The 17899-nt window shown below is 42.0% G+C and overlaps 1 protein-coding gene across 10 annotated transcripts in view; it reads left to right on the forward strand.

Annotated features, from left to right (window-relative positions):
• Positions 1-17899, forward strand: part of CTNNA1 (catenin alpha 1) — a 177061-nt gene that overhangs the window by 147991 nt on the left and 11171 nt on the right. For all 10 annotated transcript variants that reach the window (XM_045394926.2, XM_005557915.4, XM_045394927.3 and 7 more), the window contains one exon: positions 11640-11796. In XM_045394926.2, the coding sequence (XP_045250861.1) occupies positions 11640-11796 (157 nt within the window). The remainder of the gene's footprint in view (positions 1-11639; positions 11797-17899) is intronic.

Below are 17899 nucleotides of genomic sequence, written 5' to 3' on the forward strand. Positions count from 1 at the left end.
AAGGATCTTGGATGGCCAAGTTGTATGAGACAGATTTGAATTTGGATTCTTTCTTCAAGTTTGTTTGCCATTTACCCTATCAGCACTTTGTTTTTAATGCCTTTGGTTTTCCATTTGGTCTTGAAATGCTTGAAAAGTGACAATGCTTTCACAAATATGTGGAAACAGATGGTAGCATACACTGATCACACCTACCAAGAGTATTTATATAAATGATCTTAAAACCCAGGGAAAAAATCACATGGAGAGTCTAGTAGATTCTAATGAAAACGATGGTGTGCATAACTTGTGTGGCTAAGCCATGTCACATGGGTTTGAGTTAGCTGTCAGAAAGCATCGTGTCTTCCTCTCCCTTGCAGTTTCATTTTTCCTACTAAAACAGATCTCAAGAAGAATAGGCTTTAGGCAGACGGTGCCCAGACCACACTTGGTACTGGGTATGTGTCCTGAAAAAAACCGTGTTTTTTCAAGTGTGATTATTGTTCAGATTATCACCTGGGCTCATTGCTACCCTTGCTCACAAACTGCTATGCACACAGGACTGGGCAGGTTCAGTAATGGCAAATAAAGTAGGTGTTTACAGACATGGTCACAGCAAACTGGGCATCATGTGCTTGAATTTCAGTAGGCAGCTTTGACTCCACCCCAGCCCCATTATTGCCGGATCCTTTCCTCCTCCTCCTTGTTTCTTCTTCTTTCTTCCTTTTTTTTTTTTTTTTTAATTGAGATGTAGTCTCACTCTGTCACCCAGGCTAGAGTGCAATAGCATGATGTCGGCTCACTGCAGCCTCTGCCTCCCGGGTTCAAGTGATTCTCCTGCTGCAGCCTTCCAAGTAGCTGGGATTATAGGCATGTGCCACCATGCCCGGCTAATGTATTTTTGGTAGAGATGGGGTTTCACCATGTTGGCCAGGCTGGTCTCGAACTCCTGGCCTCAAATGATGCCTGCCTCGGCCTCCCAGAGTGCTGGGATTACAGGCCTAAGCCACCATGCCTGGCCCCCTTCATTATTTTAAACAAAAATTCTGCAATTCAGATGTTTTGTCATGTCTCAATTTTAAACAATTGGTAACCAATTTAAAGTTGTTAAAATCTTTGCGGAGAATAACTCAAACTCTTCTATGCGCTGCCTCTGGCCTGCTGTGGCCCATGTGTTTCATGCTAAGAGGATCTCTCCTTCAAGGAAGCGAAGGAGTGTTCCTCGGAGGAAGAGGGCCTTGATTGTGGAGACCTCTGCCTCCTCTCCGGTTTGATGTGGGCAGTGATCACAAGCACCAGAGATCCTGATTTCGAGGTATTCCCTTCCAAGGTCTAGGCAAGTTAATCAACACGTTAGGTAACTAACTAGGGTAGTTAGTTAATTCACTGGGAGCTTAATTTGGTGTTTTAATATGCCGCAGCATGTAGCCAAACATTATTTTAAAGGGTACGTTTCTTTATAGTAAGGCTACTGTTGACCTTTCTTCACAGTGTGGAAGAGGTGCTCAGTGTTTCCAGGATGTGTTTTAGTGTGTTATGTCTCATGCCTAGGCTGCTGTACATAGGCAGCACCACAGTTTGGAGTTGGCTCCTATACGCTATTTTTAGTTTCTGGTGGAGAGAAATGACAGATGGGACCATTAGAAGAGTTTTCGCCCCCCCACCCCACCCCCCCTTTTTTTTTCTTTGAGACAGAGTCTCACTCTGTCACCCAGGCTGGAGTGCAGTGGCACAATCTCGGCTCACTGCAACCTGTGCTTCCAGGGTTCAAGCAATACTCCTGTCCCAGCCTCCCAAGTAGCTGGGACTGCAGGTGCCTGCTACCACGCCCAACCAATTTTTGTATTTTTAGTAGAGACGGGGTTTCACCTTGTTGGTCAGGCTGGTCTCGAACTCCTGACCTCAGGTGATCCACCTGCCTCGGCGTTCCAAAGTGCTGGGACTACAGGTGTGAGTCACCATGCCTGGTCTTTCATCCCCATTTTGAAGTTTGTCCTAGGAAAATCCATTCTAAAGTACTCCCTTTTTAGCAGTTGAACAACTTTAACTCGAAATATTTGAGATAGTAAAGTTGAGTTCAGGCTCTGTGCTCACATCTGTAATCCCAGCATTTTCAGAGGTCAAGGTGGGAGGATCATTTGAAGCCAGTATTTGAAGACCAGCCTGGGCAACAGAGCAAGACCCCATCTCCAAAAATAAAAGAAGTGGCTGGGCATGATGGTGTGCACTTGTAGTCCCAGCTACTCAGGAGGCTGAAGCAGGAGGATCACTTGAGCACAGGAGTTCCAGGCTGCAGTGGGCTGTGATTACACCACTGCACTCCAGCCTGGGTGACAGATTATGACCCCTTCTCTAAATATAAAATCGAGTTGAGGAAGACGTAACCTAAAAGTGGTTGTATTTTATTGGGAGAAGGAACCCACATTTTTTGGCGATTTGTTATCATTAAGAAAAGAGGAGGTAGGTCAGCTCTCTCTCTGCATTGCCTTCTACTTGATGGCTACTGTCTCTCACTCTTTTCTCTGGAAAGGGACCTGCCTCCATCCAAGCAGAGTGCCCCGGCCTCACAAACTTTTACAAGGAAGCAGTTTACAAATTGGTTTGGGAAGGGACCAAAATCTGTACCCTATGTTTTGCTTGTGGATGTGCCCAAGTTTTAGTCTATAGTAGCTGCTTTAAATATTTTAATTTTTAAATTCAAAACCATTTGGTGTGCTGGCCAGGAAGAAAAAACAAAAACACAAAAATCCCAAACCTTGTAAACAGCAGCAGGTTTCTGACATTTTGAGTCTTTAAAATCAAAGGAGGGCATTTTGGAGATTATCTCACTCGATATTTTTTCTTAGTTCATTATGCAAGAATGAGCATTACACATACGTATTAACATTAAGTTAATACAAATCTGGCACTTAAGTAATTTATAATGCCTGGTTTAATGCATGGCTTTTCTTGGAAATCTACACAATGGATGAATTAAGTATATGAAGCTTCTACTTTTGTCTTTCTTTTTTTTTTTTTTTTTTTTGAGACGGAGTCTCGCTCTGTAGCCCAGGCTGGAGTGCAGTGGCCGGATCTCAGCTCACTGCAAGCTCCGCCTCCCGGGTTCACGCCATTCTCCGGCCTCAGCCTCCCGAGTAGCTGGGACTACAGGCGCCCGCCACCTCGCCCGGCTAGTTTTTTGTATTTCTTAGTAGAGACGGGGTTTCACCGTGTTATCCAGGATGGTCTCGATCTCCTGACCTTGTGATCCACCCGTCTCGGCCTCCCAAAGTGCTGGGATTACAGGCTTGAGCCACCGCGCCCGGCCTCTTTTTTTTTTTTTTAAGAGACAAGTTTTCACTCTATTACCTAGGCTAGAGTGCAGTGGGGCCATCATGACTCACCGCAGCCTTGACCTGCTAGGCTTAAGCAGTCTTTGCACCTCAGCCTCTGAGTAGCTGGGACCACAGGTGGACTCCACGACACTTGGCTAATTTTTGAAATTTTTTGTTTGCCCAGGCTGGTCTCAAACTCCTGAGGTCAGGTGATCCTCCCTCCTGAGCCTCCCAAAGTGCTGGGATTACAGCCGTGAGCCACTGTGCCAGGTCTCTTTTTTCTTTTGGTATTTCTCACTCACTAAATTGAGAAGTTACTTCTGAAATTGTTTATTCTTCCTTCTGCCTCCTTAGATTTATCTTCCATATTTCTTTTTCTGTCATTGTGCTTATGGGAACCCTGATCATATTTGTGGCTGACATGCTTGACACGCATCAAATAAGCATAAACCCAGGCTGGCCTGGCCCCTAGCTGGTGGGAAAATACATGGCCCTTAAAGGAGCACCCCATACATACAGGACGGGGCAGACCTGTGGCCTCAGCTGTCACTTAACCTATTATTTCACAATCATGGGACCATCTGTCTTTGAATCACTTCACTTTTCCACTTTGGTATTCTCTAATCTGGTTTTTTACAAAGCAGTTTCACAGAGAGCTTAAGGGAGATGCTTCTCACTAAAAGCTTCTCTAAGCATTTTCTGTATCCTCCCATCTCTACCCTCCTGTGCCTCCCACCCCTCCTTGACTGAGGTCTGCAGGTGTAACAGCCCCCCAGAGGTGTTGTGCTCTCTTCATAAGGCTTGCATATTGATATTGGTCTGTTGCTTTGGTTTTTTGTAATGTCTGATTTCAGTATCTTAAAATTGGAAAGTGTTTCCTACTTTTTTTCTGGAAAAATCTATGTATATTTGGTATTAGTTCTTTGTATGTTTGGGAGAATTTACCAGTGAAGCCTGGTAACTGGTAAACTCTAGCTGGGCCTGGAATTTGCTTTGTGGGAAGGTTTTTAATGATGAGTTCAGTTTCTTTAATAGACATAGGGATATTTAGGTTATTTTTTTATTCTTGAGTGAGCTTTGGTAATTTGTCTTTCATTAATTTTCTACTCTTTATTTTTTTCCTTCTGCTTGCTTTGGGTTTAATTTGCTCCTTTTCTAGTTTTAAAATTGGAAGCTTTAACTCATTGCCTTGAGACCTTCCTTCCTCCTTTTCTAAGGTAACATTTAAACATTTTAATACTATAAATTTTCCTCCAAGCACTGTTTTAGCTGCCCCACAAATTTTGATTATGATGTGTTAAATATTATAGTTAGGATGAGCAGGAAGGACTCACTGAGAAAGTGATGCATAAACAAAGACCTGAAGGAAATGACAGAGCAAACCACGGAGGATGTCTCAGGGGAGAGAGCTCCAGGAAGAGGGAACAGCAAGTGCAAAAGCTTGGAGGAAGGACATCAGATACCTAAAACAAGTTTAGGGGTTGCAGGGCCTTTGGAGGCCTTGGTCGTAGGCCTTTGGCTTTTGAGATGAGAAACCATTGAAGGGCTTTGAGTAGAAAAGTGACATGATCTTACTTAGGTTATAACAAGATCTCGGCCAGGCGCAGTGCCTCACGCCTATAATCCCAGCACTTTGGGAGGCCAAGACACGAGGACCACTTGAGCCCAGGAGGTCTAGAACAGCCTGAGCAACATAGCGAGACCCTGTATCTATAAAAATAAAAAAACTGCCAGGCAGAGTGGTGCAAGGCTATAGTCCCGGCTACATGGAAAACTGAGGTGGGAGGATTGCTTGAGTCCAGAGGTCGAGGGTATAGTGAGCCATGATTGTGGCCCTGCTGCACTCCAGCCTGGGTGACAGAGTGAGACCCTGTCTCAAAAACAAAAAACCAAGATCTCTCTAACTTCTGTGAAGAGGGATAGACACAGAGAGGCTTTTTAGGAAATTGCAGTACACAGAATAATGGTCTCCCAAACATGTCAATTTCCTAATTCCCTAAACCCAGGAATGTATTACCTCACATGGCAAAGGGGACTCTTCAGGGATGGATAAATTAAGGCTCTTTAGATGGAAAGATTATCCTAGATTATCCCAGTGGACCCCCCAATATAATCACAAGTGTCTTTATATGAGGGAGGCAGGGGCATCAGAGGCAGAGAAGAAAATACGATGAAGGAAGCAGAGGCTGGCCGCAAGTCAAGCAATGTGTGCATCTTCAGGAATTTGGAGAAGTCAAGGGCTGGCTTTTTCACTAGAACCTCCAGAAGGAACACAGATCTGATGATAATGTTGTTGATTTTAGTTATGTAAGACCCATTTCAGAATTCTGACCTCCAGAAACTGTAAGATAATAGATTTGTATTGTTTTAAGCCACTAAATTTGTGGTAATTTTTATTACAGAAGCAATAGACTAAAACAGATGATATTGTACTAATCCAGGCCAAGAGTACAGTGGATATGGTGAGCACTGGTTAGAGTCTGGATATATTTTGAAGGTGAAATTTGCTGAAGGATTAGATGTGAGGTGAGAGAGAAAGAGAGTCAGGGAATATAACACAGTTTTGAGCCTAAGCAGCTGAAGGACGGAGTTCCCATTTATTTTGATAAGGAAAGATGGTTTGGGGAAAGAGATCTAAGTTTTGGATATGTTAATTTTGAGGTGCCTATTAGACGTGCAGGATGCATGTCATGTTGAGGGAAGAGGTCTGAACAGGATGTATAAATGTGAGACATCACCAAGGGAGTGAGTCTTCCTGAAGGAAAGGTCTGAGTGGAACTGGGGTCCCTAACATTGAGAGTTTCAGAAGGTGAGCAGTGGCCAGCACAAGAGCCTGAGGAAGTGCTGTCAGGACCAGAGCCCCAGAAGCTGGCAGTGTCTTAGAAGCCAAATGAAAGAGAAAAAAAAAGGGGGGTTTCTGGGAAAAGATTAGATGAGATTGCCCAGGGGTAGGAAGAGTAGAAAGAGTAGAGAAGGCAGCATAGAACTGAGCTTTGAGGAAATCCCAAGAGCGTAGAAGACGACGAGACAGCAAAGGAGACAAAGACAAAATAGCCAGAATGATGGAAACAAAATGGAAATAGTGTTTGAGAAAATCCAACATCCAATCCTGAAAGAACACTTTACAAACTAGGAATAGGAGAGAACTTCCTTAGCCTGATAAAGAATCTCCATGAACAGTTGGTAGCTAACATTATACTTAATGGTAAAGACTGAATGCTTTCCCTGTATGATCAGAAATAGGACAAGGACGTCCACCCTTGCCACCCTTATGTCACACTGTACTGGGGCTCAAGCCAACAATAGCATTTTAAAAGTTAACAATCAGCACAGTGATCCTGCCTAGTTGGGGGCTCCTTGCAAATTTAATAGTAACATTAAGTTTTGTTTTTAAAGTTATAAATAAGAGTAAACTCCACCCCCACCCAATAGCTGTTTTCTCATCATTTATACTTTACCTTAAGTGGTCCATTCCTGTCCCTGTTTTTCTACTGCTGTTTTGGTGTTTTCCTTATTGATTTACATAATATTGTATATTTAATCTGTAATATATATTTAAATATAGACATACATAATTGTATTTATAGGTTGACTTCTCCCATTGTTATTTTGAAATAGAATTTTCTAAGACATAAATATTGTGACTAATGATGACTTAGTACATATGGCGACTTAGTATATAACCGAAGTGACTTTTTTAAAACTTTCATTCAGTTTCGTTTTTTTAACTTTCTTTCAGTTTTTTTTTTCTTTCTTAACTTTCATTCAGTTTCATTGAAACTGATTGTTTCTTTACAGATTTAACCTTTACATATTTCATATGAATTGCTTTGTGGGAGATCTGACACTCCCTTCATTTCTTCCTGGCATATAGAAAAGCTGTTGGTTTTTACTATTTTACATTGTCTTTAGTTACATTAATGAACTTTTATTCTAAGAGTTTTTTCAGGCCAGGTACTGTGGCTTACGCCACTAATCCCAGCATTTTGGGAGGCCAAACCGGGTGGACCACCTGAGGTCGGGAGTTCCAGACCAGCCTGACCAATACGGTGAAACCCCATCTCTACTAAAAATACATAAATTAGCCAGGTGTGGTGGCACACACCTGTAATCCCAGCTACTCAGGAGGCTGAAGTGGGAGACTCGCTTGAACCTGGGAGGTGGAGGTTGTAGTGAGCTATCATTGCCACTGCACTCTAGCCTGAGCGACAGAGGGAGACCCTGTCTCCAAAGAAAAATAATAATAATAATAATTTATATACTTCAATTTTCTGTGTAATTTGCATTGGAATGTGTGATTTTCTCATTTTTCTAACAGCTTTTCCTATTATTTTCATTTCTTACCTTATTTCATTGGCTAGAAAGTCCATTATATTATTATTTAACCAGTGGTGACAGTAAGTATTCCAATTAATAACGTCTTGATTTTTTAAGGTAAATGATTTTATAAAAGTTTCACAATTCAGTGTCGTGTTGGATGATTAAAGTAGTATGTTAAGGACATATCTATATATTTTTTAAAAGAGTGGCAGGGTCTCACCGTTACTCAGGCTGGAGTGCAGTGGCATGATCATGGCTTACTGCAGCCTTGGCCTCCTGGGTTTAGGCGATCTCCCCACCTCAGCCTCCCAGAGTGCTGGGATTACAGGCATAAGCCACTGTGCTCAGCCAGGACACCTCTTTCTATTCCAAATTTAGTAAGAGTAATCAGAAATGAGTATTTAATATTATCAGCTGTCTTTTGTACACAATTCTGTAATCAAAATGAGAAAATTAACCTTAGGCAAGGTGCTTCCCCTCATTATACTGTATGTGATATATTACAAAGATTTCCCTTTGTAGTGGAAAATACTTAAAACATATAATTAATTCCCTGCCCATGTTTACTTGGCTCTCTTAGGAAACATTTTTACTAGCCAGATATTCTTACAGTGCTTAGCTCCACTCTGATACATGGATACATTATTGAATTAATAAGTTAATTAATGAAGAAAGTGGTCTTACAATGGTCAACACATCTGGTGGATAAGGAATGGCAGGAAGGAATAAGTCTCTTGGATGAAAATGTGGGAGACCACAGCATAACGTGAGAAAAACAAGGATCTCTTCTTCCAAATTATTGCCTAAACCCAGGCACTTATGGAAGTGTTGGGCTATTAATAGTTCATAAACTGGGATGGCTCAGTTCCCTATGCCTGTGAATCTATAATTGATAGTCTGATAATCTACCAGTTCTAACTGTTTAGGAGAGAAGAGGAATAGCGGCACCAATCTAGTGGGTCTGAGTCTTCTTTAGTCTGTTATCACCTCCAGCCTTTGAGGGCTAAGTTACAACATTCTTGAATACCCCTCCAGTAAATCGGGAATTACACCCATGATCCAAAGCATCTGAAAACTCACCCCAGACTCCTCCATTCAGGGCTGCCCCCACACTCCTGCCTCATCCAGGTCCAGCACTTTCCTCTTGTCTTTGCCTCCTTCCCAAGTTGCATGTTATAAACACATTTACTGGGCTGGGCACAGTGGCTCATGCCTGTAATGCTAGCATTTTGGGAGGCCAAGGCAGGCGGATCACAAGGTCAGGAGATCGAGACCATCCTGGCTAACACAGTGAAACCCTGTCTCTACTAAAAATACAAAAAATTAGCCAGGTGTGGTGGCATGCGCCTGTAGTCCCAGCTACTTGGGAGGCTGAGGCAGGAGAATCACTTGAACCTAGGAGGTGGAGGTTGCAGTGAGCCGAGATCACACCACTGCACTCCAGCCTGGGCGACAGAGGGAGACTCCGTTTCAAAAAAATAAAACAAACACATTTACTTCTAATAACCCATAAGCACCTTGTACCTAAGAATCCTACTAATTATTCTCTCAGCCCATTTTCATACTACTCTCATTATTCACTTATTCAATGAATACAGCTGAAGGATCTGAATAGACATCTCTTCAAAGAATATAAAGAAACGGACAATAAGCATATGAAACAATACCTGTCATCATCAGCCATCAGGGTGATCACTTCAGATCTGCTAGCGTGTCTAGAATTAACCAAAAAGGGGGAAAATAACAAGTGTTAGTGAAGATGTAGGGCATGGTAGCCCTCATACACACTAGTGGGATGTAAAATGGTGCAGCCACTTTGGAAAAAGGTAAAGCAGCTTCTCAAAAGGTTAAACACAAAGTTTACTATATTTCCCAGCAGTTCTACTCCATTCCCAGAGAAATAAAAACATAGAAACGTGTATGAGCGTTCATAGCAACATTATTCATAACAGAGTGGCAATAATTCAAATGTTCATTAACTAATGAATGGCTAAATAAAATGTGGCATGGTCATATAACAGAATCTTATTCATCAACAAAAAGGAGCAAAGTACTGGTACATGCTACACATCAATGAACTTTTAAAACATTATGTTAGGCCGGGAGCAGTGGCTCATGCCTGTAATCCCAGCACTTTGGGAGGTGGTCAGGAGTTCGAGACCAGTGTGGCCAGCATGGTGAAAACCCGTCTCTACTGAAAATACAAAAATTTGCCTGGCGTAGTGGTGCACACCTGTAACCCCAGCTACTTGGGAGGCTGAGACACAAGAATCACTTGAGCCTGGGAAGGGGGAGGTTGCAGTGAGCTGAGATCGTGCCACTGCATTCCAGCCTGGGTGACAGAGCAAGACTCAGTCTCAAAAAGAAACACACACAAAGCAAGTTACAGAAGTCTACATGTTACATGATTCCATTTATCTGAAATGTCCACAATAGACAGATCCATAGAGAGAGAAAGTAAATTAGTGGTTGCAAAAAAAAAAAAGGGGAGGGGTAAGGAGAGTTATGGGAAATGGCTGCTAATGGATATGGATGGGGTTTCTTTTTGGAGTGATGAAAATGTTCTAAAACTGAATGTGGTGAATGTTGCACAACTGCAAATATACTTTAAAAAAACCAATGAAATTGTGGCCTTTAAATGGGTGAATTGTAGATAGGTGAATTTTATCTCAATAAAGCTGTTTTTTGTCTTTTGGTTTTTTTGGAGACAGAGTCTTCCTATGTTTTCCCAGGCTGGTCTTGAACTCCTGGGCTCAAGCAATCCTCCTGCCTCAGCCTCCCAAAGTGTTGGGATTACAAGCTTGAGCCACCATGCCCAGCTTGTCTTTTTGAGGTGGAGTCTCAGTGTGTTGCCCAAGCTGGAGTGCAGTGGTGGGATCACAGCTCACTGTACCCTTGACCTCCTGGGCTCAAGCAGTGTTCCCACTTTGGCCTGTCAAGTAGCTGGGACTACAGGTGTGTGCCACCATGCCCAGCTCATTTTCTTTATTGTTTGTAGAGATGGGGTCTCACTATGTTATCCAGGCTTTAAAATTAATATTTATTTTATTTTTTTCATTTTATTTATTTATTTTTTTGAGATAGAGTTTCACTCTTGTTGCCCAAACTGGAGTGCAATGGTGTAATCTCTGCTCACTGCAGCCTCCGTCTCTCGGGCTCAAGCGATTCTCTTGCCTCAGCCTCCTGAGTAGCTGGGATTACAGGCGTGCACCACCACATCTGGCCAATTTTGTATTTTTAGTAGAGATGGGATTTCACCATGTTGGTCAGGCTGGTCTTGAACTCCCGACCTCAGGTGATCTGACTGCCTTGGCCTCCCAAAGTGCTGGGATTACAGGTGTGAGCCACTGCACCTGGCCTAAAATTATTTTTAAATCTTAATAGGTTATACATTTTTTGAGCAGTTTTTTTGTCAAATATTCTTCCATTAAGAAGAAAATGAAAAATACTTTTGCTTAGATACAATGTATTTTTCATGAATACATTTTGATAATGTATCGAGAACCTGAAATGCCACATTTTCATCACAAGATATTTGTGGTGAGTAACCAGAACAACCCAGACATCCTACAGTAGGAGAATAACAGTGTGTCCATAACATAGAATAATAAACTTAGTGTTTTAAACATATATTTAATGATATGGAGAAGTATTTACAATAAGAATCAGGATAGTCCATTTTAAGTGGCATATAATTCTAACTGTGTATTTTTTGATGTGGCTATATATGTGTCTATATGAGGAGTAAAAAGCCTAGAATTTAGTGTCACTGAAAATGGTAGACTTGCCACCATGAATAAGCTAGTACAGTTAATTTTTTTTTTTGTTTTATCATTGTCCATAGTTTGCAAATAAAATATGTATTACTTCAACCTCACCATATAAAACCTGTAGTTTAACACTCTTCCCCTGTCTTTGTGATAGTTAGGATAGAGCATGTGGTGTGATGTCTCCTAGTGAAATGCATGTAAGGCAAAGCCATGACTCTGAAAAAGAGTAAACAATGAAGTTTAATATCTTTTGCAGGTTATTAATGCTGCATTGGCTTTAGCAGCAAAACCACAGAGTAAACTGGCCCAAGAGAACATGGACCTTTTTAAAGAACAGTGGGAAAAACAAGTCCGTGTTCTCACAGATGCTGTCGATGACATTACTTCCATTGATGACTTCTTGGCTGTCTCAGGTAATGAGCTGGTTCCCCAGAGAAGTATGTGAAGATGTTCATAATTACTTTTGTCTAAGTTGTATTAATGGGCAAACACTCCTACGTCTTGGCAGGTAAATTATTCTAACAATAATATTGTGCTGATTTTCATTTTAATGTTTAAAAAGCCATCAGCTACAGGGTTTTCAAGTGACAGCTACTCAGCTACTGGGAAGTAGCTGGGGTTGGAGATGTTTCCCTTGATAGGGCTGGTCTGAATCCTAGGAGCATGAATTAGAAACCTGGGTGGCAAAGGCTTATCCCTGCTTGTATAGAGTGAGGTCTTTCAACTGGGGCCGGTAGAACACTATGACCATCCATCATCCCTCTTGCTGCCATTGTGTTTAGAAAAAAACATTGATCTGTGTCTTGGTGGAGACTGTGGTTATTTGTTATGAGCCTATGAAACTTAGGAGAAGAAGGGATTCTCAACATCATCACCTTTAGTTTCTTTTTAAAAATAATTTCTTCCCTTCTTGGAAAGCCTCTCTTCTGTCTCTCAGAGATGATCGCAGTCATAGTTTATCTGCCTACTTTTCCAAAGACAGAATGTCTGCATGATGCACAGATAGAAAACAGAGAGGAAATATTTAAGTGCCATTTAATTATGAACTTGCAAAAAATAAATCTGGGTAATTCACCTCACAAAAACAGTTGATTTCATTATATAAACATAAACTGGTAATGACTTAGTAAATTGCATTCATATAGAAAATGTCTGTCAAATGCAATTCAGTGTTTATCGCACAGAGATAAATTTCAATCCCATCTTCTTAGAGTTGAGTAACTATAAATGCATTCTCCATTTAACGGGGCCTCTGTTGCCCTTTGCTACACGGCTTGTTCTCTGAAAGTGCCAGACTTCCTGAGGCCAGTGGCTGTGGGCAGAATCAGTGGCTAAGTTTTTGTAGGGCTGAAACTACCTGTCACCCCAGGGAACCACAGGCTAGAACGTGGCAGTAGGGCTCAAAACAGAAGCGGGGCTTAAGTACATGCACAGCACAGCCCTCCAGCAGTGACCTATATAAGAGTGACTGTGTATTCTGCATACCAATGCCTCCCTGTCTTCGCACTCTCTCCTTAGGACGGGTAGTCTTGGCTTAACTTGAGAAACTGAGGAGCAGGCAATCTGTAAACTGCAAAAAGTAGGGGGTAAACCATGTTGCTGCAAGACTGCCAAATTGCAGGTGTTGGTACTTTAAAACAAAAAACTCATTTGCAAGCACATCTTTGCAGGTGCCAAAAATGCAGCAATGGCTTTTTTGGGAAATCTTGGCCTTCTGTTGTTTTTCCCAATGAAGTACTGAATTATTCTTTTTCATCGGTTTAGAGAAAAACATTCCACCTTCACAGCACACTTTTAAGCAAACAACAAATTCTGAAATCTAAATGCAGAGCCCTCCTCCGGATAAATACTACATTCTTAAAGTTACTTTTTTGAGATTAGGTTGGGTATGTCTCAGGCTTGGTCTCAAGGGATTTTCAGTCCTCCTTATAGCAAAGTAAAATGTAACAGCATCAAATGTCCCTCATGCACCATTCGTCAAGTCAGTGAAGAAAAGGGATTCTGCAGCAGCATTTAGTGGATTCTAGGCAATATCTTTAGGGCATGTGACATAAAAGAATGGTAAAGAGAAATCACATTCTTTTAACAGATACACTGTTGTCTGGTGAGTATGTTTCGTTTTTATGCAAATGTATGAGAGTATAAGAGGGGATTGATTAAAGCCTGTAATCCCAGCACTTTGGGAGGCCGAGACGGGTGGATCACAAGGTCAGGAGATCGAGACCATCCTGGCTAACACGGCGAAACCCCGTCTCTACTAAAAACACAAAAAATTAGCCGGGCGAGGTGGCGGCGCCTGTGGTCCCAGCTACTCGGGAGGCTGAGGCAGGAGAATGGCGTGAACCCGGGAGGCGGAGCTTGCAGTGAGCTGAGATCTGGCCACTGCACTCCAGCCTGGGCGACAGAGTGAGACTCCGTCTCCAAAAAAAAAAAAAAAAAAGGGGGGGGGGGGATTGATTTGATGGAAAGGAGTTTAGACAGTTTCTATTTAGCAAATAAAATCATGGAACAATTCTTTCAGTCAAAGGTGGTGGTGTTTTTAGAGCATCTGAATTTTAGAAGTCTACCCTGGTGTGTTTTTCTGATGTTCTGTCACAGCCTTGCTTAGGAATGTTAAGTAATTAAATCACCAATAGGGCAAGACCTTTCTTCATAATTCCTCTGATTTATACAATATGCTTTTTGGGGGGAATAGATAAAGGATGGAGACAAGCAGATGCCTGTGCAGGTTTCTACTGGAATGACCAATTAATTTGCAGCATTCAGACTCCTTTATACTCTTACGTACATACCTTACCCATGGTAGCTTTAGCACTTTTTTTTTTTTTTTTTGAGATGGAGTTTTGCTCTTGTTGCCTAGGCTGGAGTGCAATGGCGGGATCTCAGCTCACCACAACCTCTGCCTCCTGGTGGTTCAAGCAATTCTCCTGCCTCAGCCCTCCTCCCGAGTAGCTGGGATTACAGGTGCTTGCCACCATGCCCTGCTAATTTTTTGTATTTTTAGTACAGACAAGGTTTCACCATGTTGGCCAGGCTGGGCTCAAACTCCTGACCTCAGGTGACCCACCCGCCTCAGCCTCCCAAAGTTCTGGGATTACACGTGTGAGCCACCGCATCCGGCCCAGCTTTAGCACTTTTTATTTCGGGGGACTAGAGATACTTCTCCATCTCACCTGACACACAGCCTAGGCAAGTGTCATCTGCAGCAGTCACGGGCAGTATTTAGATGAGAAGCCACATCTTGGCCCTGACCTGACCCTGCCTCATTTGTCAATGTCCCCTGGCCCTAAAGCATAGTGGTGCTTTGGTGGACCCATAGTGAGATGGGCTTGTTTTTGAGTAGGGGGCTGCCTGGCAAGTGCCCAGCACAGGATCTGGCTTTTGAGGTAGGTGGGCTTCGTAGCTTTTACTAAACGAACAGCAGGGATGCACCCTGACTCCTTGGAGTGTTTGTTTTCTTCTGTCTCCTGGGGCTTGAGGCCCTTTGATACAGTGTGAGAGGTTTTATGTAGTATTTGCATTTGTGATTTTCCACCATCAAATTCTTTTACACTCCATGGGGCCTGGATATTGGCTATAGCGCTGTCCAGTCACTGAGAACCCGTCCATGAGTAAATCATTTATGGAGTAGGGCTTCAACTCCTTTGTTCTGGATATTCTGCCCCATTGGTTCCAGAAATTCCCTCATACTTAGAACAAGTCATGTCCTGATCTGTGGCTCAAAAAGTAATAGTCATCTTGTGTATAACCTGGTGCAGCCACCAAGACCCCATGCCAGCATTTTATGAGGCTGTAGGGCAGGGGAACTTTGGTCATTGCCAAATAATGTGACAGTCGCACTTGCATAGAAAGAGAGGAATATGCATGATACCTCCAGGGAGGAGGGGTAGGGTCTCCTCAGCCACAAGCTGTTCTATTCCAAATGCTGCCTTGTAAATATTGGAGATGGTTTAAAATGGTAGCATTCAGCAAACCAAGAATATATTTATATTGACCAATCCCTTAAGGAGAGTGGTTTGAAATTCATCAAAGTGATAGAGACTCTTTGAATTTCACTTGGATTGTATTTGATAAACATTTTCCATGGAAATGTTATTGATTTCCATTCTCTCACTCTGCTTACATGTTGCAGTTTTGGCTCCCTTTTTTTGAAGATGCAAGTGATTGTTTAGAGAAGCTGTAATTGGGTTTATTAAATTTTTTACTAAATGCTCTTAGAAACAATATAATGCATTAAATGCTTTGGAGCAACACTTGGAGTGGTAATTTGCACTCTCCTTCATTAAGTGTCAGTGTGTCCAAAATATTTGGTCTGATTGGGAGGTCATTAAATAGAAAGATTACTGTACCTAAATGTTGGTTTTGTGTTTAATAGCAGAAATGCTAAACTATAGACAGAGTTTCTGTCTTTGGAGGAAGTGGTGAAGTTAGATTAGTGGTGATTTTTTTTTTTTTGAGACGGAGTCTCACTCTGTTGCCAGGCTGGACTGCAGTGGCGTGATCTTGGCTCACTGCAGTCTCCACCTCCCGGGTTCAAGCGATTCTCCTGCCTCAGCCTCCTGAGTAGCTGGGATTACAGGCACCTGCCACCACACCCACCTAATTTCTGTATTTTCAGTAGAGATGGGGTTTTACCATGTTGGCCAGAATGGTCCCGATCTCCTGACCTTGTGATCTGTCCGTCTCAGCCTCCCAAAGTGCTGGGATTACAGGCATGAGCCACCATGTAATCAGAAATCACCTGGCCGGTGATTTTTTTTTTTCCTTTTTAAGCCTACTACATAGAGTTTACATGGCAAGCCCTCAGAATAGTTCATGTCACAGGGTAAATCCTCTACATAAAGTATGAAACATCGTTTTCATTTTCTTTGTGTGCAGCAGCCCTGCATACGCTGCTTGCTATAAAGATACCCAGGGCAGAGGGTACAAAGAAGAGGCTCTATCGCTACACATTGTAGACTGAAGTTCTGACATCTCTTATGGAGAATGCCAATTGGCATCGTTCCTGGAGGGCAATTAGGTACCATACTTCTACTTTAAACATATATACCTTTTAACTCAGCGATCTCATTGCTAGACATTTTCTCTAGGGGAGTGTCGCAAATGTTTGCCAAAATACCTGTAGAGGGATGTTTTCTTCAACCAGAATGTCTAAGGGAAGATTGAATAAGTGAATTATAGCCCCTCCATCTCTTCAGTAGGGTACTATGCAGCCATTAAAATGGATGAGGTAGATCTGTAGGGCCATACCTAGAAAGGTTTTCAAGTGAAAAAGATACAATAGTGTCCATAATATAATTCCTTTTATATTCATTTACATATAGTTGTCCATATTTTATATGGACTGGTGTGTGTGTGTGTATGATTTTTTTCTATTAGAAGCACACCTATAAATCATGTGTTGGACAGCTGTTCATGGGTACAGATTTGTGTATCTACTCATAGTGGACCTATGCTGTTTCCTTAGCTAAAATGATTTATGGTTTCAGTTAGTGTGGGCACAGCCTGTCCCCCTCCGTTAAACAGTGGACTCGCACCTCCCCGCATCAGGTTCAGTTGTGGAGAGGAGGCTGGGTGCTCTGTCCTGGGCGGCAGCCTCAGCGAGGCTGGGGCTTTCCTAGAGACAAGTGTTTCATGAGGGTAGAGAATATTACTTTGTTCAGCTTCCTGAAGTGGGGAATGTTACTCTAAAAAATGGCGTACCCTTTCCTGGTTTAGGTTCATCTAGAAGAAGGCCAGGATGAATTCAAGAAAGTCTAGATGGATTTAAAAAAAAAAAAAAAAATAGATGTATCTAGACAAAGGTTAAAAAATCCTTGGTAGAAGTTTGGGTCACTTTGTTTAATGAACGGGAAGGAATGCCATACTTCATTGATTCTGAAACAGGGATGAGTCTTAAAATCAATGATATGAGAAAATATTGGTTCTTAGTTTTGTTATCAACACACTTTCCATTTTATTCCTTTCTTTTCCTTAGCAATGCAAGTTTCATCTTAATGGTATCGTGTTAGATCCAGTAAAAGCAACAATTTTTAACCCAAGACCTTGTATGGTCGGCCTGCTCAGTACATTTTTTAGTTTGAATTATTAGAGTTTATATACTTCAGAAATGCTTGTGATGGGCTCCAAATCCGTTTATTCTTGTAATTGGTTTAAATGTCCCTCTTAAAATGTGTTTATGTTAGAAGTTTAATATGTTTACTCTTTCATTAGTTCATTGGTATAAACCCTGGCAAGTCTCATAATCTGTAATTAATAGAGATCAAAATATGGTCTTAACTATATTGCAGTAATCTAGTTTTCCCTTCTCTAATAAGAATTCTTACTATTTCCTGGCCTTCTCTGGAAAGGTATTTTTTGTTTGTTTTGGTTTTTGTTTTTGAGACGGAGTCTCACTCTGTTGCCCAGGCTGGAGTGCAGCGGCGTAATCTCGGCTTACTGCAACCTCTGCCTCCTGGGTTCAAGCCATCCTCCTGCCTCAGCCTCCAGATATGCACTTTAATGGCTGCATAGTTC

Source organism: Macaca fascicularis, chromosome 6 (genome assembly GCF_037993035.2).
Source record: "Macaca fascicularis isolate 582-1 chromosome 6, T2T-MFA8v1.1".
NCBI classification, from domain to species: Eukaryota; Metazoa; Chordata; class Mammalia; order Primates; family Cercopithecidae; genus Macaca; species Macaca fascicularis.